The sequence below is a fragment of the Lagenorhynchus albirostris genome, chromosome 8 (genome assembly GCF_949774975.1).
Source record: "Lagenorhynchus albirostris chromosome 8, mLagAlb1.1, whole genome shotgun sequence".
NCBI classification, from domain to species: domain Eukaryota; kingdom Metazoa; phylum Chordata; class Mammalia; order Artiodactyla; family Delphinidae; genus Lagenorhynchus; species Lagenorhynchus albirostris.
Window position 1 is genome coordinate 13,198,007 of NC_083102.1, and position 25,856 is coordinate 13,223,862.

The 25,856-nt window shown below is 35.3% G+C and overlaps 1 protein-coding gene across 1 annotated transcript in view; it reads left to right on the forward strand.

Annotated features, from left to right (window-relative positions):
* Positions 1 to 25,856, forward strand: part of BRAF (B-Raf proto-oncogene, serine/threonine kinase) — a 156,021-nt gene that overhangs the window by 126,507 nt on the left and 3,658 nt on the right. Inside the window, exons 14-18 of the mRNA XM_060156529.1 lie at positions 6,688 to 6,734; positions 7,530 to 7,648; positions 11,439 to 11,570; positions 17,818 to 17,952; positions 21,422 to 21,575. Coding sequence (XP_060012512.1) covers positions 6,688 to 6,734; positions 7,530 to 7,648; positions 11,439 to 11,570; positions 17,818 to 17,952; positions 21,422 to 21,575 — 587 coding nt within the window. The remainder of the gene's footprint in view (positions 1 to 6,687; positions 6,735 to 7,529; positions 7,649 to 11,438; positions 11,571 to 17,817; positions 17,953 to 21,421; positions 21,576 to 25,856) is intronic.

Genomic DNA, 25,856 nt, shown 5'->3' on the forward strand with positions numbered 1-25,856 from the left:
AGGTTTTTTTTCCTCATACGGGTATCCAATTGTCCCAGGAACATTTTTTCAAATATCTATCCTTTCCCACATTGAGCTGTCTTGCTCTTATAAATAAACAAATATCATGCTTCTGATTTTATGTATTTGGGCTTATGAATGTTTGAAATGAACTTAAAAAGAGAGAATAGCATAGTTTTTGCTATTCCATCAATATCATGATATTCCATGTTTACAATACATTCTCATTTATTCTCTTCAGGCCAGTGTTGTACTTAAGAAACAATGATGAGAATATTTTCCAAAGAGGAATTATACCCTCTCTAATGCAGGTCCCAGATAGGAAACAAAAAAGACATACAAATATCATATTCATGGACTAGAACACTCAACATTGTTAAGATGTCTGTTCTTTCCAAATTGATCTATAGAATCTATAGGTTCAGTGCAGTCCCAGTCAAAGTCTCAGCAGGATTTTTTGTAGAAATTCACAAGTTGATCCTAAAATGTATATGGAAATGCAGTGGCTAGAATAGTCAAGACAGTTTTGAAAAAGAACAAAGTTGAAGGACATTTAGTGTGAGATTTCAAAACTTTCTATAAAGCCACAGTAATCAAGACACTGTGATATTGGCATAAGGATAGATGTGTGAGTCAACACAGGGAGGAAAGAAAGCCTACAAATATATCTATTATGTCTGTGGTCAATTGTCTCTTTTTTTTTTTTTTTTTTTTTTAACCAAGATGCTAGGGCAATTCATGGAGAAAGGATAGTCCTTTCCACAAATGTTGCTGGGACAACTATATATCCACATAGGATAAATAAATAGCCCTTTCCTGATACAAGGCATGAATATTCATTCAGAATGGATCACAGACCTAAGACTAAAAGCTGAACATCTAAAACTTCTAGAAGAAACATAGGAGAAAATCACTGTAGCCTAAAGATAGGCAAAGATTTCCTAGGACACAAAAATTAAGAACCGTAGAAGAGGGCTTCCCTGGTGGCGCAGTGGTTGAGAGTCCTCCTGCCGATGCAGGGGACACGGGTTCGTGCCCCGGTCCGGGAAGATCCCACACGCCGCGGAGCGGCTGGGCCGGTGAGCCATGGCCGCTGAGCCTGCGCGTCCGGAGGCCATAACAGTGAGAGGCCCGCGTACCGCAGGAAAAAAAAAAAAAAGAACCGTAGAAGAAAAAATTCGTAAATTGGACTTCATCAAAATTCAAAACTTTTGCTTTTTGAAAGACATTGTTAAGAAAATGAAAAGACAAGCCCCAGTCTTGAGGAAAATGTTTGCAAGATACATTATCTGGTTAAAGAATTGTATCCAAAGCATATATAGAACTCATACAACTCAGTAATAAGACAAACTACCCAGTGGAAAAATGGGCAAAAGATTGTAGTAATTTATTAAAGAATATAAAAGAATGGCAAATAAGCAATGCAAAGATGTTCAATATGTTAGGCATTAAAATAGACAAGGTTCCCCTGCACACCCGCTAGAATGCTTATAATCAAAGCCAACAATACCAGGTTTATTAGCAAGGATGCAGAGTAACCAGAATTCTTATACATTGCTGGTGAGGATCTTAAATGGTACAACCACTTTGGCAGTTTCTTTTAAAATTAAAATTACCATATGAGCAATTCTAATCCTACTGATTTCCCCAAAAGAAATGAAAACAAGTCAACAACAAAGATATGTACATGAATGTTTATAGTATGTTATTCATAATTGCCAAAAAACACAACAACCCAAATGTCTGACAGGTAACTGGGTAAGTTATGGTATACCTGTACCCTCTTAATATTGCATGCAGCCAGTGTGTGAATCTCAGGATCATGCTGAGCAAAAGAAGCCATATGTTTATGTGAAATTCTAGAAAAGGCAAAACTAATCGCTAGTGACAGAAATCATTATCAGTGGTTGCCTGAGCCTAGTGTGGGTGTTATTAATTGCAGAAATGTGTGAAGAAACTTCTAGGGGTGATGGATATCCATCTTGATTGTGGTTGGTCTTTAGACAAGTGTATATATATATGTTTGTGAAAAACCCTTTAAACTGCATAAAAATTGGGTGCATTTTGTGTTGTATACTAGTTATACCTCTCAATAAATTTGATTTTTTTAACGCAACAGAAACTGAAAAATCTAAGTAAAAATAGAATTTAGGCCACTATAGAGCACAACTGAAAAATGTGTGAACTCCATGTATTAAGGATTTTAATTACTTTAAAGTGGTAAATGATTACTGACTACACAGGAGTAGCAGAAGGGCATTCCCTTCGGTCTTGCTCACTTTCCACATTGTGATTATGAGGGCTTGGAGGGCAACAAAGTAGAAGGGAGACCAGAATTTGAAACTGTATTTGGATAAAATAACACCTTGTCACCACCGTCACGCATACCAGTCCAGTCAACTGCTGAATTCTCTATTGGTGTCAGAGGAGAGATTTAGCTTGCTGTGTGAAGACTGATGAACTTTTTTGAAATTGTGTAGCATTAGATGAAAGAGGACTGAAGTGCTAATGTCTGTGTAGGCCAGTCGTTTGGTTTTAGAAATAGTAGAAAATACAAGAAAATAGCAGCAAACTTGAGTGAGAGATACTTGAGGCTTTTATAAATAGACTAGACTGGTAAATGTCTGCACCTACAGATGGTGTAGGCATAGTATTTGAATTTCAGCAAGGTATTTGAATAATATTTCTCATGATATTCTTGAGGATAAGATGGAGATATGTAACAAATATGAAGAATTTAACTAGGTTCATAACTGTATTATTGTCATACCTGAAGGTCTTAAGCTAGGAGATTTTTGTCCTCCTTCTTCTCTTGAATCTGACTGCGTATTTACAGATAACTTAGATGAGGGCATCGTTAGCATGCTGATCTTTTATAACTTATTTTTTAGTGAAAAGTAACATTTTAATAAGCTGAAATTATAGGTCATGTCTACAAAATATGAAGTCTTATCCAAGTCCAAAAAAGAGAAGTATACAAATGTTGGATGAGGGAAATGGTTTTGTAGGAGCAACGCAAGAACAACAACTGTCTAGGGTTGTAATTGAATATAATTTTAATAGGAGTCAGTTGAGTGACTGTGGCTGCCATAATAGTAATGGCTGGTGCAATAAACATTTTTTCCCGCTGTAAGGAAGATGAAGATTAATTTGGGTTTTGTTTTTGTTCTGTTTTTCCAAATGTAAGTGAGATCATACAGTATTTGTCTTTCTCTGACTTATCTCACTTAGCATAATGCCCTCAAGATCCATCCATGTTGTCATAAATGGCAGGATTTCCTTCTTTTTTTATGGCTTATTCCTGTGTGTATGTATGTGTGTGTTACATTTTCTTTATCCATTCATGGACGCTTAGGTTGTTTCCACATCTTGGTTGTTGTGAATAATGCTGCAGTGAACATGAGAGTGCAAATAACTCTTTGAGATCCTGATTTAAATTTTTTTGGATATATATATACCCAAAAGTGGGATTGCTACATCATATGGTAATTCTGTTTCTAATTTTTTGAGGACCCTGCAGTCTGTTTTCCATAGCAGCTGCACCAATTTATATTCCCACCAACAGTGCATAAGTATTCCCTTTACTCCTCGCCAGCACTTGGTATTTCTTGTCTTTTTGATAATAGCCATTCTAACAGATATGAGGTGATATCTCATTGTGGTTTTGATTTGCATTTCCCTGGTGATTAGTGATGTTGAACACCTTTTCATGTATGTACCTGTTGGCCATTTGTATGTCTTCTTTGGGAAAATGTCTATTTTTAAAACTAGATTGGGGTTTTTGCTACTGAGTTGTATGAGTTCTTTATATTTTTTGGGTATCCCCTTATCGGATATATGATTTGCAAATACTTTCTCCCATTTGGTAGGTTGCCTTTTCATCTTGTTGGTGGTTTCCTGTGCTGTGCAGAAGCTTTTTTGTTTGGTGTAGTCCCACTTGTTTGTTTTTGCTTTTGTTGCCTTTACTTTTGGTGTCAGACACAAACAACTTGTCATCAAGTCCAATGTCAAGGAGCTTACTGCCTATGTTTTCTTCTAGGAGTTTTATGGTTTCAGGTCTTACATTTAAGGGGAGGATGAAGATGAGAATCTCACTCTAGTTTGTGTTGATCAGATCAAATCTAGAGCATTGTATTTCCTTTCGGTGCATCATATTGTGGTCTAAAAAGAATGTTGAAAAGCTGAATCTTGGATAAGACCTTGGAAGAAGCAGTGTAGAGAACAAATTTTGCTGGATGATTTGCCAGCTTTAAGATTAAATTGAGTCTGTAAATGGACACTTTTTCTTTTACAAGGAAGGAGACTCCTAACAGAAACCTATCAAGAGAATGATATTCATTTAGTTTATAGCATGTTTTTTCTTTCCTGCTACTTTTATAAACTTATAAGGTTCTACTTAACATCTTCGAAAGGTAAGAAGGCGGTCCAATTTAATTGTCCTATGTAATGGATAGACTTTTGCATCATCTGTAGCAAAGTCGGTTTATTCTTATTCCCTTCCTTACCCTCAACCAGTTATGTGGTTTTTGGCGTCTTCCACTGTAACTGGTTGGTGCTTAGGAAATAATGGTTTAGTGTCAGCCTATAATATAATTATTTAGGGTAGTAATTACTCTGGAATATTATTTAGGGATTGAGGTATGATACCTATCCCATTTTTCCAGCTGGGGAATTTAAGTCTCTTTTCTTTCCAACCTTCCATTATATAGACCTGGATTTCTGTTCTTTTGCTGCTTTTGTTATAGAAGTGTTACAGAAAGAGTTTATTAAATGAGATATAAGTTAGTAAAGCAATTTCTAAACAATAGAGGATTACACAAGAATAAAGTAGTATTATTTCAAGTTGCAGCTATATGCAACTTTGGCCTATAATAGATTTATTCTGTTTATGGTTATATCACTAGCTCAGCCGTCATATTTATATCTTGTTAATTACCTAGTACTTTCTTGGCCAGAAATTTTCTGTCTTCAGCCCTCTAGTTACATTTCTGTCTACCTTATTCTTGCTGTATTTCTTTGTATCAGATTTGTTGAGAGGATTGACACTATCCATCAAGAAATACCTTTATCTTCCCATCTTATAACTTCATCATGCCTCTGTATTCTCATGCATACCATCCATTTGTTGTTGTTATTGTTGTTTTTAATTTCAAAGGAGACAGAATGTCTTTTCAAAGACCAACACCTTATCTGTGCACTAAATACCAGACTGAAGCACTGAGCTCCACCGCCAGCACCATCACCTGTCCCCTTTTCTTTCTAATGAGGATAAGGTCTCCCCATCTTGGAACAGCTTTTGATTGAGACTCATTTTTCTCCATCTGTTTTTTACCTTTGTTTGCCACTGCAGAACTTTTTAAGCAAATGAGACCTATGACATCATGTTTTTTTTCAATGGAAGAGTGACAGTGTGATGTATATCAAACGCTAGGCCTAAAAAATCATAACAGCAAGATAAGTTCAGATTGTGATAAATGCTGTGAAGGAAGTAAACAGTATCATGTAAGAGTAATTGGAGGAGAAGGAGTTACTTGTATAAACAAGTAATTTTAAATGAAAATTTGGTCTGAGAAAAAATTTCGAGATCTTGATCTCTGGATGAGAAAATTTAATTGAAGGTTTAAAATTTAATTGAGAAAGCATAAATAATAAACTTAATTATTTGCAAATCTTTCATTTTTAACAGTGTTCATTACATAATTTTGATTATATCATTTGAATTTTAAGGTTTTACTTTAAGGCAAAATTTATTTCCTAACAGTCATTGTTAGATTTCAGAAGTCTCATATGTCTGTTCTTTCCAGTATTAAATGAAGAAAAATAACCTTGATTAGGACATTATATGCATCTTATTGTAGTTGATTCAACAGATATGTATTGAATACCTGCCACGTGCCAGGCACTGTACTAGGCACTGGGGATAAACAGAAATAAACTAGACACAGCTCTTTCCCTCAATCAATTCAACTAAGACAGTTTTTAGGGGTATCAGATGATTTAAACTTACCATTGACTTTGAAATAGATTCACTGTGTCCATTACATTAGAAAGTAAGCACATCACTAGTTTTAAGAAGGTCTTTTTAGAATATATAATTCTACTTTTAAAAATAGTTTTATCAAATGGAGTTTACATTCCAAATAGAAAATGAACATAGTCAGGTGAAAAAAATACATGAATCAAACTGTTAAAATAATTACTACATAACTGAACAGGGGAAAGAAAGATCACTTGTGGTTGACTCTTGGGAAAGCTTCACTTAGGAGTCATAATGTATATTGAATCTTAAAGAATAAGTATGATTCAGTAGAGAATAGAATGAAAGCTAATTTGGTGTGAGAGGGGAGCATTGGTCACAGAGGTGGGATTAAATACCAAGGTATACTTAAAGGACCTGGATAAATAGGCTTGACTGGAGTGGAAGGTTTGTATTGGTAAATAGTAAAAGATAAAGCAAAGTCTTTCAATAGAAAAGATTTTGGTTGTACCATAATAGTAATATGGTCCTAAAATCCTTAGTTCACTTGCAGTCTATTTTACTATTTCTTATTTAAAGGGGTTATGTACAGTTTGCAGTTGTATCATGATTCTAAATAAATCTTTATTTATACCCCTAAATGTGTTCTGTAGATACTGAGGCCAGAGTCTTTAGCTCTACTCAGGTTAAAATGATGTTTTGTTTTTCAGTTACTTACACGCCAAGTCAATCATCCACAGAGACCTCAAGAGTAATAGTATCCTTCTTGAATTTGTCTGCGAAGTTTGAAAACATCCTGACCTTTTCTCCTGCATTTTATCTTCACATTATGTAAAAACAGTTTTCATGCTAAGTTCAATAATACACTGTAAAGGGAATTAATAAATGGGTTTACACAAGAGTATAGTAGTACAAGGTACTACAACCTGCTTTTGGTTTTTGAACAATTGACCATTACAAAAAAACCTATCAAGTCATTATGATAGTAGGACTCTTTGCTTGCTTGTTTATGTTCTATAAGCACTACAAGATGCATAGTTTTGTAGCTATCTACTAGTTTCTTTCAGTGCTCTGACCTTGCTCAGTGGTAGTTGAGATGTAACTGAAGGCTCTACATTATATAACAATGAGGTGAGAAAAACGTAACGTTTCTTCTTCCATAAGCCCAAATTAAGATCCTGTCTGCCAGTTGCCTTCCTTCATTCCAGTGAAGAGCCTTTACAGCTTTCCCAGCAGTGCCAGAAAGATATTTGGGCCTATATTACTAAAATCTAATGGGAAAGTTTCAATGTCTCCCATAAACTTAGGAAAACATCTCACCTCATCCTACCACATTTCAAGCACCAAATATCTTAAAAGCAGGTAACAGAGTCCAAATAACACTATTTTTAAAACATATTTATTAACTTTAAAAGGAAATATGAAGTACTATACTTCTTTAAAGAATATCATATAGAATTATAGAAATTAGATCTCTTACCTAAATTTTTCATAATGGTTGCTTTGATAGGAAAATGAGATCTGTTATTTTCCTTTACTTACTACACCTCAGATATTTTTCTTCATGAAGACCTCACAGTAAAAATAGGTGATTTTGGTCTAGCCACAGTGAAATCTCGATGGAGTGGGTCCCATCAATTTGAACAGTTGTCTGGATCCATTTTGTGGATGGTAAGAATTGAGGCTATTTCTCCATTAATTAAATTTTTGGACCCTGAGATGCTGTTGAGTTATTAGAAAGTCACTGAAGATTTCAACTATATAGTATTTTCATAGTTCTCAGTACTCACAAAAACCAATGTTGATCTTACTTTATATATAAATAGATTTTAACTTTTTCTTTATCTTTAAAAAGAATATTATGAAACCAGTTTCAGTATATTTCAAACAAAAAGTGTATTTTATAAACACTGTTTAAATTTTATTCAGATTGTCTCTTTAAAATATTTTGTGTTCAGAATGTTCTGTGTATCCGGTTTCAAAAAAAAAAAGTATGCAATTTAAGCAGGTGTGATCTGCAGCCATTATTAAGGTTTCAATAAAAGAATTACTCCTTTTAAGAGAGAGACTGTTTCACAATCTTATTTAAGCCTAAATTGGAAAGTTACTTTCTTTAGACTAGAAAGAACTGTATAATTATGGGCAGCCGGGAAAGGAAAGACAAAAAGAAAAATGAAAGGTAGATTTTTAACACTGTCAGTTTTGTGGGCCCTGCATAGCTCTTTCTTTCTTTCTTTATTCCTATTTCTGCTTTGCGGAAAATAAGAAAGATAAGTTATAAGAGAAGGGAACTAAAACTTCTGTGCAGTTACTTTCAGCAGGCTGTGAAAAGGGCAGCATAGGATCATTTTCTTAAGCCAGCTGTTCTCAGAAGGGTCCTTAAGACCCTGTCAGAGGTCCCCAAGGTCATCCTGTGTGAAACTAGATTTTTCTTCATATTCTTCAACACATCAGAGCAGATTGAATGCATAAGCAAATATGTGACTCTAGCTGGCTGCTGTTAAACCAGTCAAAAAGAATTGCAGGGACTTCCCTGGTGGTCCAGTGGTTAAGACTCCACGCTTCCACTGCAGGGGATACGGGATCAGTCCCTGGTCGGAGAATGAAGATCCCACATGCCGCGCAGCATGGCAAAAAAAAAGAAAGAAAAAAAAAAAGAATTGCAGTACTATTCTTCTCACTAAACTTTGTTTTTGAAAATACAGTTACTTTTCATTAAAAAAAATGGGTGATCTATGTTAACATCTAATGACTGTTTTGTTATTTAAATTAATAAATATTTTAACAGTTTCTCAGTTAAGTTTTAATATGATGAATATCCACAGGTATAATCCACATAAACAGAAGCTTCTTGGGGTTGTCCATAATTTTTAAGACTGAAAAAGAGTCCTGAGACCAAAAAGTTTGAGAACATCTGCTCCAAGCTGAATACAGGGTGTCCCAAAACTCTTAGTGCAGTTTTAAGCTTTAAATAACTGAATCTGCAGTAAGACTTTGGGACACCCTGCTGGAAATAGAAAAGCTGCAAGGGCTTTCAAAGCCACATTGGCCTAAATTCCCTGAACTTATCTGTAGCAGTTCCATAAAGAGAATTCCAAGGTAGGATTCTGAATTAGTCAAGATACGCCTAGGGTTAAATTTGGCCGTGATTTCTTGTAATAATAACTGGCATTAGAGTGGCAAGGTGGGAAGGGGGCGGCATTGGACTAGGAGTCAGAAGGTCTGTACTCTCGTGCTCTGTTTGACTCTTAACTTGCACGTTCCTTGACCTCCTCCAAGTCTCTCCATCTTTAACATTGGGTTGAACTAGTGGATTTTGAATGCATTTTCTCAAGTTTAGTAATTAGAGTTAGCTATATTTTTTTCTTCAATATGTTTGTTTTAATAAATAATTATAAACAGGAAGCTAATTAATAATTGTAATCTGGATCTCAGATACCTTTAAGGCATATACCTTGTAACAAAGATAACAGTGTATCCTAAGGGGGAGAGAAATTGCAAAACCTACAATTATAAAGAAACAATTGTTACATGTTTTAAAGGTGTGTTTATTTTAACTACTGCGGGGAAAGTTAGGCTCAGTCAAGTCTCCAGATTTGTCCTTTTCCAAAAACCTTAGTTTATACAGTTTATAGACTACTATTACACATGAAGGTTTATATTTTCTTTTAATTTCTTTTTTGTTGATACCTGGGTAGATGGGTTCATCCTTTATTCCATCAAGCTGCGTTTTAAGACAAGAGATTAGTCAGTAGTACACTTAATTGTTGAGTAAAATCCTTTTGGGTTGATATTGCCTTCAGAAACAAATATGGTATTTCCATAGACTAGGAGAGAAGAGTTTGTTCAGAACCAAAGGTTATGTAATTCGCTGAATTATTTACAATAGTATTCTCAACCTTGCTTTATTTATATCTTAAAGAAGAAAGAAACTTCTGTGAAAATTTTTACAAATTACTAAATTAATTGAAGATAAATCATGCGTTTCTTATAAATAGATCCCATACGACATTTCATCAAACGATCTACCAACAACAGTGAGATAAAACTAAATTTTAAAAGGGTAGTTCTTACACTGTCCCTCACAGAAATTGTGTTCTGGCTTTGAAAATTATGTCTGTATCATAACCAGCCTCTTATATTCTGGCTTGTTCATTACATCACAGTTGTATGTGGTTTATTTTGCGCTGTACTACCAAGAGCAGTTATCAATAAAATATATGACAAAAGCAAATAGATAAAACCTTCTTCACTGCATGCCCACCCCCCCGCAATCCTTTACTCTCATCTGGATCTCCCACACATCTTTCATCAGTGGTTCTCAACCTTGGTTGGACATTAAAGTCATCTGGGGAACTATAAAAACTCACAATTGAAGCTGTTCCCATCCCCAGACTCTGATGGTATATTATTGGGCTAGAATGTAGTCTGGATGTTGAGAGGTTAAAGGATGCACAGGTGAGTCTGTTTTGCAGGTGAGGCTGGATGCTCTTACTGCCTGCCTTGAGAGATAGCCTGACCTGCCTTACCCTGACCAATAACCAAGAATCCTGTCCCAGGTCTTTCATTTTTGCAGTTAGTCCTGGTTTTGGTATCAAGTTAATGTTTTCACAAAGTTTTTTTAATACCCTGCAGTTTCTCTAATTTCTTCCAAATGAAACAATACAGAAGATGCAAGGTGAAAGAACTCCTTTAAGCTAAGATTTAATCAACTGTTTATTGTATTTCATGTAAACAGCTAATAAGAAATCTATCTGTAGAATACAGTGACTGAAATGTGTAAAAATGTAACAAATATGATTAGATCTGTATCTTTGCCCAAGAAGCAGCAGCCAAAAGATTCTTTATACCATCTTCTACTAAATCTACCTACTGTCTATTGCTTTTGTTAATAAAGCATCCATAGCATATTTATACCGTTTTTGGAGGCAAGAAAGGAGTTTGAGTTTATCAGTCTTGAAATTTTACCTTTATTGTCTAAGGTGCCCTGAGATAAGGAGAATCATTTGTACCAATGGGAAAACTTAAATTCTAAGGTGATTACCATAGTGGTTGTGCTACTTCCAAACATCTCATAACAACAGGTCTAGTATTTCTTTCCTGAATCAGGAATGGAAGGTAGGAACTCACTCTTGATAGGGTAAGTCATGGGAAAAATTCAAATGGCAGTGATGGTATTTTGTACAGAAAGAGGGCAGCTGATAAAATTATAAAATCTTAGTAATGTATATAGAATCTCAGCTAGTACTGCCTCTCTCAGAGTTTACAGAGCATTTTTTAAAATTTATCTTTCATAATCAGTTTTATTTCTTTGGCCATAAGTAAGAGAATTGATTACATATTACATGGGTTATTTAATGATAGAAACATTGTTCTGGGAATTATAATAGTTTGGTTTTCAGTCTTTATTCAGTTGATGTGAAGAATAAACAAGAATATTTTTCTTTTTATGTTCTACCAGGCACCAGAAGTAATCAGAATGCAAGATAAAAACCCATATAGCTTTCAGTCAGATGTATATGCATTTGGGATTGTTCTGTATGAATTGATGACCGGACAGTTACCTTATTCAAACATCAACAACAGGGACCAGGTAAATATTTACCATCTCTTGAGGTTCATTTTACTGTTTGTAGAAAGGCTCCAGTTCATTGTAGAAAAGAGGTATTGGATCCTGGGTAAGCATGAAAGATAGATCTCTTGATCTTTGTCACCAGTTTTAGAACCTTTTGTATACTGTTGGCAGTAATAGTAGCATGTAAGGCCTTTCCTGGAAATACCATGCTTAAATCTTGTAGTGGAGTGAAACTCCTGATCTTCTGACTAGAAACTAGAGATGCAATAATGATTATACCTCATGCCTCTTGACCATGGCACAGTTAGAAGAATGAGCTCTGCTGCTACAGCATCTGGACTTATCCCTTTTACTCTATCACAGATTGTGCTCTCTGAGCCAGGCCCTCAGCTCTGAACTTCTTTATATCAAATCCTTTTAAAATTATTAAGATTTCTCCATACTTCTTAAATTTTTAAAACTAGGTAAATGAAAGGACTGTTACATCATGCTTTCATTTTTCTGTGGTGAGAATTCAAGTAGGAGGGAATTTTTTATTTCTCTCTTCCTAAAAGTTTCTGTTCTCTGTTCCTTACCTTCCAAAGTATAGCCTCGTGCAGCTCTTTGCCTTTTCGATCCCAGCCATATTAAATTCACCTAGTCTTTTAATACTGGCCAAGAAAAATGAATTGTCTTTACTGAAATTACCTCATATACCTCAACATTTTAAAAGTGCATGTGTGTGTGTGTGTGTGTGTGTGTGTGTGTGTGTGTAGAGAGATTGCCGCAATTACAGTTAATATAATAGAAAACAATAGTTGACCATATAAACTGTGATTAAATAATATTTATACATTATACTGTGATGTACATGTGAATCACCTGGATAATTTGTTTAAAAAATGGAGATGCTGGAGTAGATTCTGATTCAGTGGGGTGGGTCCAAGCATCTGCATTTTTAATAAGTTTGCTAGTTGTTTCTGATACATACCAAAGTTGAGAATCACCAGTGTAAAGAATCTTCAAAAGCATGAGTGTTTTATGTGTTTGATCATAACCTCCCAACCTAATGAAATGATAATTTTTAATGTATAAATATATTACTTCATTTAGTAGTGTTTTGGTCAACAGTTCAACTCTCAGTCTTTTTGGTGATACTGAAGCTTTCTGAAGATACTGAGTAGCTTTCTCACTAAGAACTTATAACTATCATGTGGTATCAGAGAAGTAATCTAAGTTGTCATATACTTTGCATATGCTTATTGAATCACCATATGGCCCTTACCCAACAGTGGTCTTGATTCTCTATTTTGAGAATTTTAAAAATGACTGCCTTTCTACATAAGTCAGCATAAAACTAATTTTTTAAATTGCTGTTTGGTCTTTCTAACTACTTTCATAGCTTTAGAGTGTTGGATTATAGCTTTAAGTGTTAAAAAGGAATCTATGACCTGGCTTCTGATGATCTGATCTTTTAAGCCTCCATGAAACTTCGATTCAGGACGGACCAAGATAGTAGCTAAAGAACATAAAAACATTGAAACATTGCACTTAGTGTACTTGTGACAGATCCTAGATCACTGAGATGATTGATTTGACGATAGCAGTCTGAAGAGCAAGATTGTCTCTAATTTAGCAGCTTCACGTGCTCTGCCTTTTACAGTCTTATTAACTCAACCATACAGCATAATACCCCATGCCGTGTTTAATTTTCCTATGCATTCTGTTCTTCTAGAGGAATTACGAGGGAATTTTAGTTTAGTTTTAATTGATTTATCATAGAGACTACAAATAATAAAAATTTATGAACCTAAGATCTGGATGAAATCCATTTGTCAGTAAATAAGTTTATTTTAATGAAATAATAAAGTTATATTATGGAAATAAGTAGTAGTGTCTCCAAAATATGGAAAAAGTGTCCCAGAGTTCTGCACTCATCCACTTCTTGGCATTTTAGGTGCTTTGTCCTCCATGGGAGTATAATAAATGATGTGGCAAGGGCTTACTCTCCATGAGAGAAGTAAGTGAGTGACCAACAGAAGGGTAAGGCCTTTACTAGTTAATTCTTTCTGGGAGTATAGTTAGAGCCTTCTGGAATATGCCAGTCTGAAACGAAGTATTTGATGAAGAAAAAGGATATGAAAGCATTATATACTCTTCCCATCATCCCCATTCTACTTCATTACCTTCTAGTCTGCTTTCTTCAAGTGGCGCTTTCCATGGAACTCCCTCTTTTGAATCAGTAACTCTAGTCATCCTCAGTGAAGTAACCCCCAGGTACTGTTCCATCCATCTCCTTGATTTGATTTTTCTTTCTCTCATACTTTGATCTCCATGGCTCTCAGATTGGACTTCTATTTGAAAATCTAGGAATATTCTTTTTTTTCCATGGGAGATGGGACAGCTGCTTCATTACCATATAATATGGTAATGACCCATGCCCCTATACTCTCACCCTCCCATAGTCTGAGGTGGCAGGTTTTGCCTGTAAATTCAAGGCAGGACTCTGGTAAAGCAGTGTGATGTAATGGCAGACCTTGGACTCATGACCTGCATGACCTGGCCACTGTACCTCTCTAGGTATCTTTTCTTTTTCAATTATTAAAAATAAGAGAATGAACTAAAGAATTCCTTAACAGTTACAAAGATTGAGTTCTTTCCTAAAACAGGTTTCTTAGCTCCTTGAGGGATGACCCACCTCTATGTTACTTTGCAGAGTAGCATGCCTTTTTACTTCACTTACCCTAGTGCCGAAAGTCTGAGAAATTGCTTTGTCATTTTTTCCCCCTCTTTATCATTCTGTTTTGCTCTCTTTCAGTGCAGCTTCTTTACTAAATTGGGATTAATAATGTGCTCAGTTAAGCTAGGTATATTGGCTTTTTTTTTATTGGAGCAGACGTGCTGTGTCATCTTAGAAGAAAATAGCATAACATTTATTATTTCACGTGAATTCCAGTTATCATTGCTATAGCAAACCACCTAAAACGTAGTGGCTTAGACAAATTGTAAATCTGCAATTTGAGCTTCTCTCAGTGTGGAAGGCTTATCTCTTTCATATGGTATTATTGGCTGTGGTAGATTCACTGGGTGTTAAAGGATCTACTTCCAAAATGGCTTGAAAACATACCTGAGAAGGTATGTGACCAGTTAGCCGTCAGCTGGAAGCTTAGTCTTGGCCGAGGGCCAGGGGCCTCAATTCTTCTCGACATGGGTCTTTCTGTGACGACTTTTTCACAGGAACCTTGGACTTTCTCACAGTATGGTGGCTGGGTTCTAAGCACAAGATCTCAAGGAGACAGAAAATGATAATAAGTACCAGTGTCTTATCAACATGCAAATTATTTTAATAAAAAATTTTGATATCTACTGTATGCAAAAGCTGTGAGATATAGAAGGATGCAAAGGTGAATAAAACACAGGCTGTGCTCTCAGTTCTGTTGAGGCAGTGCAGGGGTGATGTTGAGGATGAGCAGACCTGTGCTCCAGTAACACAGAGGAGTGAATGAAGGGGTAGGGATACCAGGAGTGCGGCTGTAGATGGAGAATGAAAATAACCAGTCCCAGAATTTCAAACTGAGCTATTGATTTTGTAGTTAAGTGCTACTTGAATTTTCTATCCATGAATTACATCCAGGAAAGACCTTTCCTTTAAGCTTAAATAGTTGCAAAGAATGTAATTTCCAGTGTATTATATTGACATTTCAAAAAAAAAGCATTATATCATTCTTTTAAATGTACCAAATAAAATCTAAACGTCATACTGATTTGATTCTTACCATCATCACTTGTTTAAAAAATAAAAAACCTCGGGCTTCCCTGGTGGCGCAGTGGTCGGGAGTCCACCTGCCGATGCAGGGGACGCAGGTTCGTGCCGCGGTCTGGGAGGATCATGCGTGCCGCGGAGCGGATGGGCCCGTGAGCCATGGCCGCTGAGCCTGCGCGTCCGGAGCCTGTGCTCCGCGGCGGAAGAGGCCGCGGCAGTGGGAGGCCCGCGTACCGCAAAATAAATAAATAAAAATAAAAAACCTCTTCATTAGTTTTTGGAATTTTACATGGCTCTTTTTTTGTCTGTAAATTATTTGTATCCTACTTCCTCCACAGAATTTTTTCCCTAATGTAACATATTTGTGTGCTCTAAACCCTTTTATTGCTCATTCAAATTATATCTCTGCAACAAAAAAAGTGCTTAAATTTAGAACTAAAAAAGTTTTTCCCAGTGACTTTAGGCTGTTAACTTTTTTAATTCCAAATTATGCTATTAATAATTATTAAATATATAACTGATGAAAATAACATGAGTTTTGATATAAAGAAACAGGTAAAATTTTATTGGAAGTGTGTTTCTTAATGAGCAACATGGGGCTTTTGTTTTCTCTTCAGTCATTTATTTGTGAAAAATATGACCTTTGCTAGAATAAGCTGGGACTTAGCGTCAGTCCTTCTAGTTTTATTTTTAAAGAAGTAAGTGCTGAGGAATATTGTTCAAATAAATAAGAATATGGGAAAGTCAGGAGTTTTGTTATAACCACATGCAGAGTTCAGCAGACCACCTTCAGGTTCAGTAATTCATTAAATCTTATAGAACTCACTGAAAGTTGTTAATACTCACGTTATGGTTTATTAAAGCAAAAGGATACAGATTAAAATCAGCCAAGGGAAGAGGCACATAGGGCAGAATTCAGGAGAGTTTCACATAGGGAACTTCCAGTTGTCCTCTTCCTGTGGAATTGTGGCCAGCACTCAGTTCTCCTGGCAGTCATGCGTGACAATGTGCAGGAAGTGTTGCCAACCAGGGTAATTCACTGGAGCCTTGAGTTATTGTTGGGCCTCAGTCACGTAGATAACAATTGACCACCTCTGTTGTTGACCTTAGTTTTTAGCCTCTACAGAGGTCAAGCTGATACCATATAACTTAAAGCCCCCTCTGTAGAATCACATTGATAGCATAGACTATCTGACATGACCTTAGACTCCCAGATAAACAAAGGCACTCTTAACAGGCAGGACATTACAAGGGCTTAGGGATTACCTCCCAGGAGCCAAAGGCAAAGGCCAGCCCTCTCTTTGGGCAAGATTAGTTCTTTACCATAACCATATCACTGCTTATTTGAACTCATTTCTATAGCATACCAAAAATTATATAATAACTTGTCATTTAAAATTATTTTAACAATCAGCTGACAGTTCAGTTAATTTTGCTGAAAGCAAAGAATTGGAAACCAACTGTCTTGCAAAGGGATTTGCTACCCATTCATTAGAGTCCAGTTAGACCAATATTTGGAAGCATCCCTTTGGTACCCTCAGCAGTGTTACACACTGACGCAGTGTGCACGGTAGTTAAATTCCATGTAGGTAAAAGGTGTGCCTTTTGTGAAGTGGGAGAAGGGCAGTTGTGACAGAGGAGATGGAAAGGAGGTTAAACTTTACATCTTCACTTTAGTGGTGCTTGGGCAAATCATCTTATAGTTAAGTAAGGGTTATTACAGCACCAAACAAGAAATAACATAAAATAGCATATCAGACTTGACTGTTCCTAAAATTTATCAGTTCTACCTTGTAACCTGGGATCTCTGACTGGCTCTCTCCACCTTAGCCTCTAGTTTGTCCCTATTGAACCTATTCCCTGTAAGATCAAAACCCCTCTCTCTTCCGTGACACCTAAGACTGTTAACATCTGTCTCTGCCCACTTTCAAAAGAACCACAAGTCAGAAAATTAGAAATGTAAGAAATCAGAAAAATTATAAATCTCTGTACCCAGGGAAGACAAGGCTTTTTACTTTATTAAACATTAAATTTTAGTTCCCAGTAGCTTTACCTTCCCTCTGGAGGAGGGTCTGGTTCTCAGACTTATATAACTAAATGCCCCATTAGAGTTTCCTCAACAAAAGAATTTAAAATTCAGATGCCAAAACAACTGTTAAAAAGGTTAACTATTTTGGTTGAGTAGAAGAGGCCCGATCTGTGTTTCAGAATGATTACTATCAGTGGGAAAATGGATTGGATAAGGAGAGACTGGAAGCATGCGGAGCAGTTAGGAGACCTTTGCAGTAGTCCAGGGGTCATGAAGATTTCGCCTTGCAGCACATTAAGTATTGATTCCCCACAGTCTATGGTGTATAGGAATCAGAATACTAGTAGCATTGTGTTTTTTAACCTTCTATTGAAGTGTAATGTACATACAGGAAAGTACATGTCATAAGTGCACAGCTTGTTGAATTTACAATGTTTATATATTTTTCAACTTATCTACAAGGTTATATGATTTGCCTTTTTTTTCCTCCCCAGATAATTTTTATGGTGGGACGAGGATATCTATCTCCAGATCTCAGTAAGGTACGGAGTAACTGTCCAAAAGCCATGAAGAGATTAATGGCAGAGTGCCTAAAAAAGAAAAGAGATGAGAGACCACTCTTTCCCCAAGTAAGAAAAAGCTTTATGTTACCTAGAAGGACAGACTAATATTCTGATGCAGATTTTTAAGCACTTTTTAGAGCACAGTTTGTATTTTACGGATTTGGATTCCATGTGATTATGTGCAGACTCCAGATAAGTAAACACATAAAGGTGATTTTATAAAGGTTGAACAGTGGTACACCTAAAAACTTAGGATCCCAATACAAAATATTCAGAAAGATTTTGCTTTTGTCTAGCAGTTCTCAAACTTTTTGGTCTCAGAACTGTTTTCTACACTTAAAAATTATTGAAGAACCCCAAAGACCTTCTGTTTGTGTAAGTAGTAATTCCCATTTTAGAAATTAATACTTTTTAAAATATTTATTTATAAATTTATTTAAACATAATAAAACCATTACATGTTAAATAATGTTTTATGAAAAATAATTATATTTTCCCAAACAAAAAAATTTCGAAAAAAGTGGCATTGTTTTAGACTTTTCGCAAATCTCTGCAAAAAGAAGATAGCTGGATTCTCTGCTTTGCATTCATTATGTTGCAATATCTTACATTATATAGCCTCTGAAAACTCCACTTACACTTGTAAAATAATGAAAGTAAAAAAGGCAAATAATATCTTAGTGCTAGTATAAAAATAGTTTTTCTACAGACTACACTTTGTGCACTGCTACTTTTATTCTTCTTGATGGTAAAATTAAACAGGTTGCAAGCATCCCTTTAATGTTAGGTTTTTTTGAGGGGCATTTTTACCTGGGACAAAAAGAGAAGGCAACTGGTGGTACTGTCTGCCGTTCTCTGATTCTTGGAAACTTTCCATTGTTTTTTATCTTTTCAAGTTGGAAGGCTAAAGCCCTCAATTTAATAATCTTTCATAAGCCTCATGAACTGGAACTAAGTACCTGAACAGTCTTAGAAAGTTTAGCTGTAGTAGATATTGTAATATAAATTCCGTGTTTTATAATGCCTAGAAAAATCACGATAGCGCTGTATAAATCTGTCCCAATGAGTCAGTACAGTTTTCAGGTGGGAAGTGCTGACTCCCATAACTCAGCTACCATGTGGTCCTTTGTGAATGCTATCAGTCCTAGCTCAGTTTCTTAGAAGTCAGTGTTACAGGAATGTGTGAATCTTTTATCCCTATCTAAAGAATTAAAGATTGAATTTTTGCTTTTAACAAGTCTCTCAGGGGCTTGTCCCAGAGCAGGGAGGGGAGGCTGAATGGCTGCATAGGTAGTTATATGTTTTACATATTGGAATTCTACGTTACTATTCCTTTGAGGAAGAGTTGGGTTTTTTTAAACCCAGAAAACCACTGGTTTAAGACCATCAAAGTAAACGACCGGTATTGTTGGCCATTGTGAGCAGGACTCTGCACCCTGTTCTCTTTTCACATTCCAGGTGCTAGGGTTTCCTGTTAAACGTGGTTGATGTACATTAATAATGCAGATTATATCCTTAGGCTCACTTTTCAAATGGTATTAAAAGGGACAAAATGGTCATATTTCTTAATATAAGTAATATTTTATTCTTTTCATGGTATCAGAAAATGAAATACATATATGAGTATTCCAGATTATTAAAAGCTGCCCCTTTTAAGTATTATTTTTAAATTTTCATTACAGGATGTCTCTTCATACCATACACAAACATAAATTTCAGATGGCTAAAGGTTTATATGTAAAAAACAAAACTATAAAATAACAAATCATTTTTATAACCTTAAGGTAGGAAAGGCTCTCCTAAGCAAGAGGCAGAATCCAGAAGTTATAAAGGAAAAGGTTAGCAGGTATGACTACATTAAACATTTTAAAATTTCTATATAGTAAAAATAATATTGAAAGGAAAACACTGAGAAAAATAATTGTAGCATGTATAATAAAGAGTGTTTATGCTATACAGAGGACTCCTACAAATCCATAAGTAAAAGGTAATCAAAGGAAAATCAACAAAGAATATGCACTGGTGATTCACAGAAGAAGTACAAATGCGGAATGAACTTAAGCACAGGATGTTAGGAATAATAACATCAGTGATAATCAGTAAAATGCAAAGTCACAATTGTGAAATACATTTTGATTTTGTCTCTGAGATTGATAGTATCCAGCATTGGGTACAATGTTGGGAAGTAAGGAAGGAATGTTGGTAAGAATGTAAATTGGTTTGACCTTTTTTGAAAGGACTTGGTAGACTCCATAAACTTAAAATACATACACCTTTTGCTCTGGTAATTCCACTCCTGAAAATCTATGCTATATGCTACAGAATCTGCCCCCACAGGTATCCGGATAAAGACTGTTAACTGTAACTGGAAAAGTTAAAGACATAAAGATCAAGGTATCTCTCTGTAGATGGCTTGGATGTCAGTGAGGGAAAAAGAAAGCAATGCAGAAAAATGTGTACTGTGATACCACTTTAAATGGTGGTGAGGGAGGGGATGGGCTCTATTTTCATATGTGCATGTTTATGCATAGGAAAGGTCCAGAAGAAAGTATAGACTCCTTAACAGTGGTTACCCCTGGAAGGTAGCATTCATACTTTCCTGCATTATTTGAATTTTTATTTGTGTGTTATGCTTATAATTTTAAAAATTTTGTAACATTGCTTCTTTGCCTTCTTATACTAATCACTCTACAGATTACAGTTTAACTTCAAAAAAATTTTTGGTAGCTGAGAAAAATAATAATAGTAGTATATAATGTGTATAATACTACTATATAGTATATAATCATAGTAGTAGTAATAATGGCTGCTAAAGTTTTATTGAGTACTTACTATATGCCAGGCATTGTGCCAAGCCTTTTATATGTATGTTTCATGCATTATCATACTGTATGCCTTCAAGAGTCATAACCGGTTTCTTTGTACCTTAAAAATGTGCTGTATTTCTACATTTTGTGCATCGGTGTCTACTTGTAGAGTTTTCCTATCTTTTCTCTCACTTATAGGTATTCATCTGTCACTTCTCACTCCTGTGGTGCTGGCATTCTGGGTCATTGGGGCCCTGTTTTTAATTATGTGTGTGTAAGACATTTCCCATTACTAAATTTCTTTAAAGAATAAGTTGCTCTAATGGTTCTGTTTATGAAGTTATATAGTGCTTTCGTTATTTATGCTCCATCTTCTTCCCAAAAGGGACTTGTGGTCTGTGAGAAATAGGTATATAATTGATTTAAAATTTTTTTTTATTTACTGTTTCAAGGCTGGCAAATGATCTAAAATTATAAAATGTAAAGAAAAGCTAACTATGGGTTACTTTTCCCATTCAGTTTATAGAGAGTAAAGCTGTAATAGTTTGGTAATTTTCTCTTCTTTTTAAGGAAAAGTATCAGTTTCTTTACTATTTTCCAGGCATTTGAGATAATAGTGAAAACAATGTATTATAAGATTTCATATGCTTTCTTGTAGAGTATGATGGGGCTCTTAAAGATTAACACCACCTAGATTTTCATCATTCTTTCTTTTTTTCTTTTTTTAGATTCTCGCCTCTATTGAGCTGCTGGCCCGCTCATTGCCAAAAATTCACCGCAGTGCATCCGAACCCTCTTTGAATCGGGCTGGCTTCCAAACAGAGGATTTTAGTCTGTATGCTTGTGCTTCTCCAAAAACACCCATCCAAGCAGGGGGATATGGTGCGTTTCCTGTCCATTTAACAAACTAAATGAGTGACAGAGTGTAGGACGGTAGGGACAAAGGAAAGTGAACATATGTTTGCTTACATATTTCTTAAATTGAATAGGATATTCTTTTTTTTTTAAGGTGAACAAAAGAACATGTATGTTTTTAAAGACTGGATATAATTGTTTTGCCAATCTAAAATTCATACTTAGCATTAGAGTTTCAACATCGAAGGGTTTTTGAAGTTCTCAGACATTGCTGAAAATTCACAGTACCTTTTCCAGAGGTTTTACTTCCCGTTCCAAGTTTATTTTGTTTACTTGATTATTCTAATTATTAAATTTCAGTTAAACTTTCCTCACTCACCTTTTGCTGTTAGCTGTCCTGCGTCCATTAGGGGCTCCAAGAACAATGCTGCCACCTGTGTGTGTGATGGCAGGTGGGAAGCTGACAGTAGGTCAGGCTGTGTTAGTGAAGGTAAACTGAACAGGTCTAATTAGGAGTCACTAAAATTGAATAAGCTTATTTTTATTCTTAATATTTTTTCTTATAACTATTTCTTTTTGTTAATACAGTTTGGAAAATATAGTTGTCCTTTATTCCCTTAGAGTAGTATAAATTATGGGTACAGGTAACCAGAGATATTGCTGAGTGGCATGTTTGACATGAGTAACATGGTTTAACTTTGGATTTTTAGTTAATATTTCTTTATATATTAAGGATGTCTTACACAATGCAGAAGTCGAATTTCCTTACAAATGCATTGCCTCCTCTTCCTTCCAAAACGTTCCACAGAATTCTGTGAGAACTTGTAGGTTTGTTTTGTTCTTCTTTTAGATAACTGTGGTTGCCAAACAACCAGGTAATGGATTTTTTAAAAATTATTATTTTAGGTTATACTCACCTCTCATGATGCATATTAGCAATGACTTATCCGTGTGTCTCTGTCCTCCTTATTATGAATGTATGAATTGTTTTTTTTTATTCCACTGTGTGTGTGTGTGTGTATAGTACGTTTAGCGCTTTCTAATGCTTACACTTTCTTATGTAGAAAATAACTGTAATGTGGCAGTCAGTATATTCTTACTGTGAACCAGAATCTTACCGGGAATCAAAAGTGAAAGAAGCAGCATTGCTGTCATCAAAGAAATCACCGTCTCTACTTCAGAGTCAGCCTAGGGACCAAAGCCAGCCTCTTAAATACATCTTCATTTACTCAGTTTGGAGTTGTGATGATATTAAATATAACTGACAGTTCCAGGGTTATTCAGGGGCACACAGATGGCATTTGCATAAATGCCATCCTTCTTGGAAGCCAATAAAGAAGAAAATCGGGAGGACTTTAGTGATAATTTAGTCTTGTAAGTATCACAAATAAATTTTTGAAATATTTTCTTTATTTGAATAAGTTAGATTTCATCCAGGGAAACCACTCAGTGATAAGTTTGGCATACCTTGTGCCCCCCCATTTGGGTATCTTAAGATAAATAATGCCATTCATGTTTTTAGAAATCAATTCATGACTTTGAATGTAGGAAGAGTAGTGAAAAAGAACGTTTATTGTATTTTAAAAAATGAGAATAAGAAAGTCATAAAAGAATGTGACTTATTCAGAAACATAAAAGTGTGTGATTTCTAAATCTTCCAGTGACGCTAAAGATGTGATTATTAGTAACTATTAGATTGGGTTTTATTTATTCACAAATTGAATAGCAAGCATGTAGCTAACAAAGTTTTTACAAATTGACTTGGTCTGTGGAATGCTCAAAGGTTTGGGCATTTTGAGGCACAAGAGTCAAAGGATCTTTTTATTGACAGAGCTCTTTCATAATTCCTCAGCATACTTTCTTTACTTTTATCTTCCTTTCTTTGTTCACTCTCTTTTTTTCCCCCCAACACTACCCACACTAAATACTACCCAGCTCCCCACATCTGCATTTGACACTTTTCCTTCCTTTCTTTACCAGTCTCCTTTGCCAGAGGGCATTTGCTAAACTCTTAGAGCTGCTCAGAAAACTCATTATACCAGGGGTCCCCAATCCCTGGGCCGCACAGCAGGAGGTGAGTGGCAGGCAATGGAGCGAAGCTTTGTCTGTATTTACAGCTGCTTCCCATCGCTCACATTACCACCTGAGCTCCACCTCCTGTCAGCATTATGGTGAATTGTATAATTATTTCATTATATATTACAATGTAATAATAATAGAAATAAAGTGCACAATAAATGTAATGTGCTTGAATCATCCTGAAACCATTCCCCCGACCCCGTCCGTGGAAAAATTGTCTTCCACGAAACCGGTCCCTGGTGCCAAAAAGGTTGGGGACCACTGCATAATACCATCCCATTGACATTTGAACATGCCTTCAAAAGACTGCATAGTAATTCTCTTCTTTCCAAATTGGGCCCACTGGAAATGTTATTGGGAGAACATTAAAAATAGAGCAGGTGAAATATATAAATAACATGGATCTGGAGAAGTAGAAAGCATTAGAATGATACATGGTAGTTTCCCTTTCTGTTGTTGCTGTTTGTCTGTTTGATACTGAGTTTTAGATGTATTCTCCAAATAAGAAAAACATTATTTTCCTAACCATGTGTAGAGTTAATCTTTTTGACTAAGGAATTGAAACAGAAGGACATTCATTATCTTGCAGCTGACGGCTTCTTTCCTAAAACCTGAAGCCTCAGATCTTTTCATTAAAGTTGATATCCTTCTTCAGAAGGCAGCCATTTTATAAAATTTGTTTTACATTTTAAAAGTTTTACCAGTCAGTGATGAGGAATGAGGTTTGTCTTCTTGGTTTTAAGTAGTTTAGGGATCACAGCATTTAACTCAAATACTTCAGGTTTGTTTGTTTTCGGATATTACAGGATTGTACCAACCATTTAAATACTAAACCAGTAGTTAAAGTCATTCTCTTTAAAATAGTGACTATTTAACACACTTGCTTATTAAATGGCCTTTCTCTCAAGTAGATCACACTCAATTTAAGGAAATGATCTGCCTTTTTTTTTTAAGTGTTATGAAAAGAGTATTTCATGACTAAAACGTTTTGTCAGTTATAGTCTTATTTGAGAATTACTGAACATTTCTATGGTACTTTTTCTTTTACTAAATATTTCATCTCTCCTGTGATCATTTCTCTAAGAATTTTAAGAAGTCCAGTGTGTCTCTGGCAGAATGTTCCTCATCCTTTAGAAACTGCCTGAAAGGTCACCACAAAAAAAGAATGGGACTTATTCTAGTTTCAAATGACTGCCCCCCTACATCTAAGACAAGGATTTAATTTACGTACAAAATAACGTGCTAGATTTTTCACAGCATATTTAATCTTTAAGGAATTCTTTATCAAATTATATGTGTAACAGCCACTGAAATACATTTAATTCTAGAATTAAGGGTGATTAGTAATATCTTAAAACTAGTTAATCAAGTCCTTAGCTTTCAAATTAACAAAGCATGATATTGGAGGTGTCTGAAATCTTGGGATCTTCCCAAGTGTTCTTTGCCCCATTCCTTAATAAAGTCAAATGGAAAATAGAGCTTAGGTTATTCTCAGCCAAAAAGGAGGTTATTTAAAAAGTTTCATTTTGGCCTCTGCTTGATTTTTTGGTTAATAATTAAATTATTTTAAAGTCAGAATATCTAGATGTTTCACTTCAAACAACTTCACACAAGCAGAGTTGGCTCTTACCTCAAATAAAATAGGGTAGGAGTTGGGATAGTAGAGATTTCCTGATATGCAAGGAGGAATAAGCAAGAAAAAAAAATTTTTTTTTCCAATAGCAGATCCATCTCCTGTTACCCTGTCTTTTCCTTAAATTTTCTGTGATTTCAGGGACATATGTAGAAGGAGTTTTATTTTATTGCTCTCTAAACTATGAGTCCTTTTTGTCTTTTTTTTACCCCCCTGGACCTGAAGTCTGATTATGAAAAGAACCACATTCCATTAGAAGCAGTAGACTCTGGTAGGGAGATCTTTAGTGTTTGCTTTATTGGTATTTGATTTGGAGTTTGTTGGCAAGATTTTGTGCTTTGGGGGATTGTTTTGTGTGTTTGTATTTTTAAGGCTAATATTTAAGTTTGTAGAGAACACTTAAATGAAATGGAGTGTCTAATTGTAATAATGAGTAGGAAACATCTGAAGATTTTTTTAAGTTATTTTTAACATGGTATATAAGATTTGGGCTTAGAGTTTATCATTTTCTGATATTTTCTCACTTAATAGATGAATTCTAGCCATTTTTTATAAAGATTTCTGTTAAGCAAATCCTGTTTTCACACTGGCTTCCT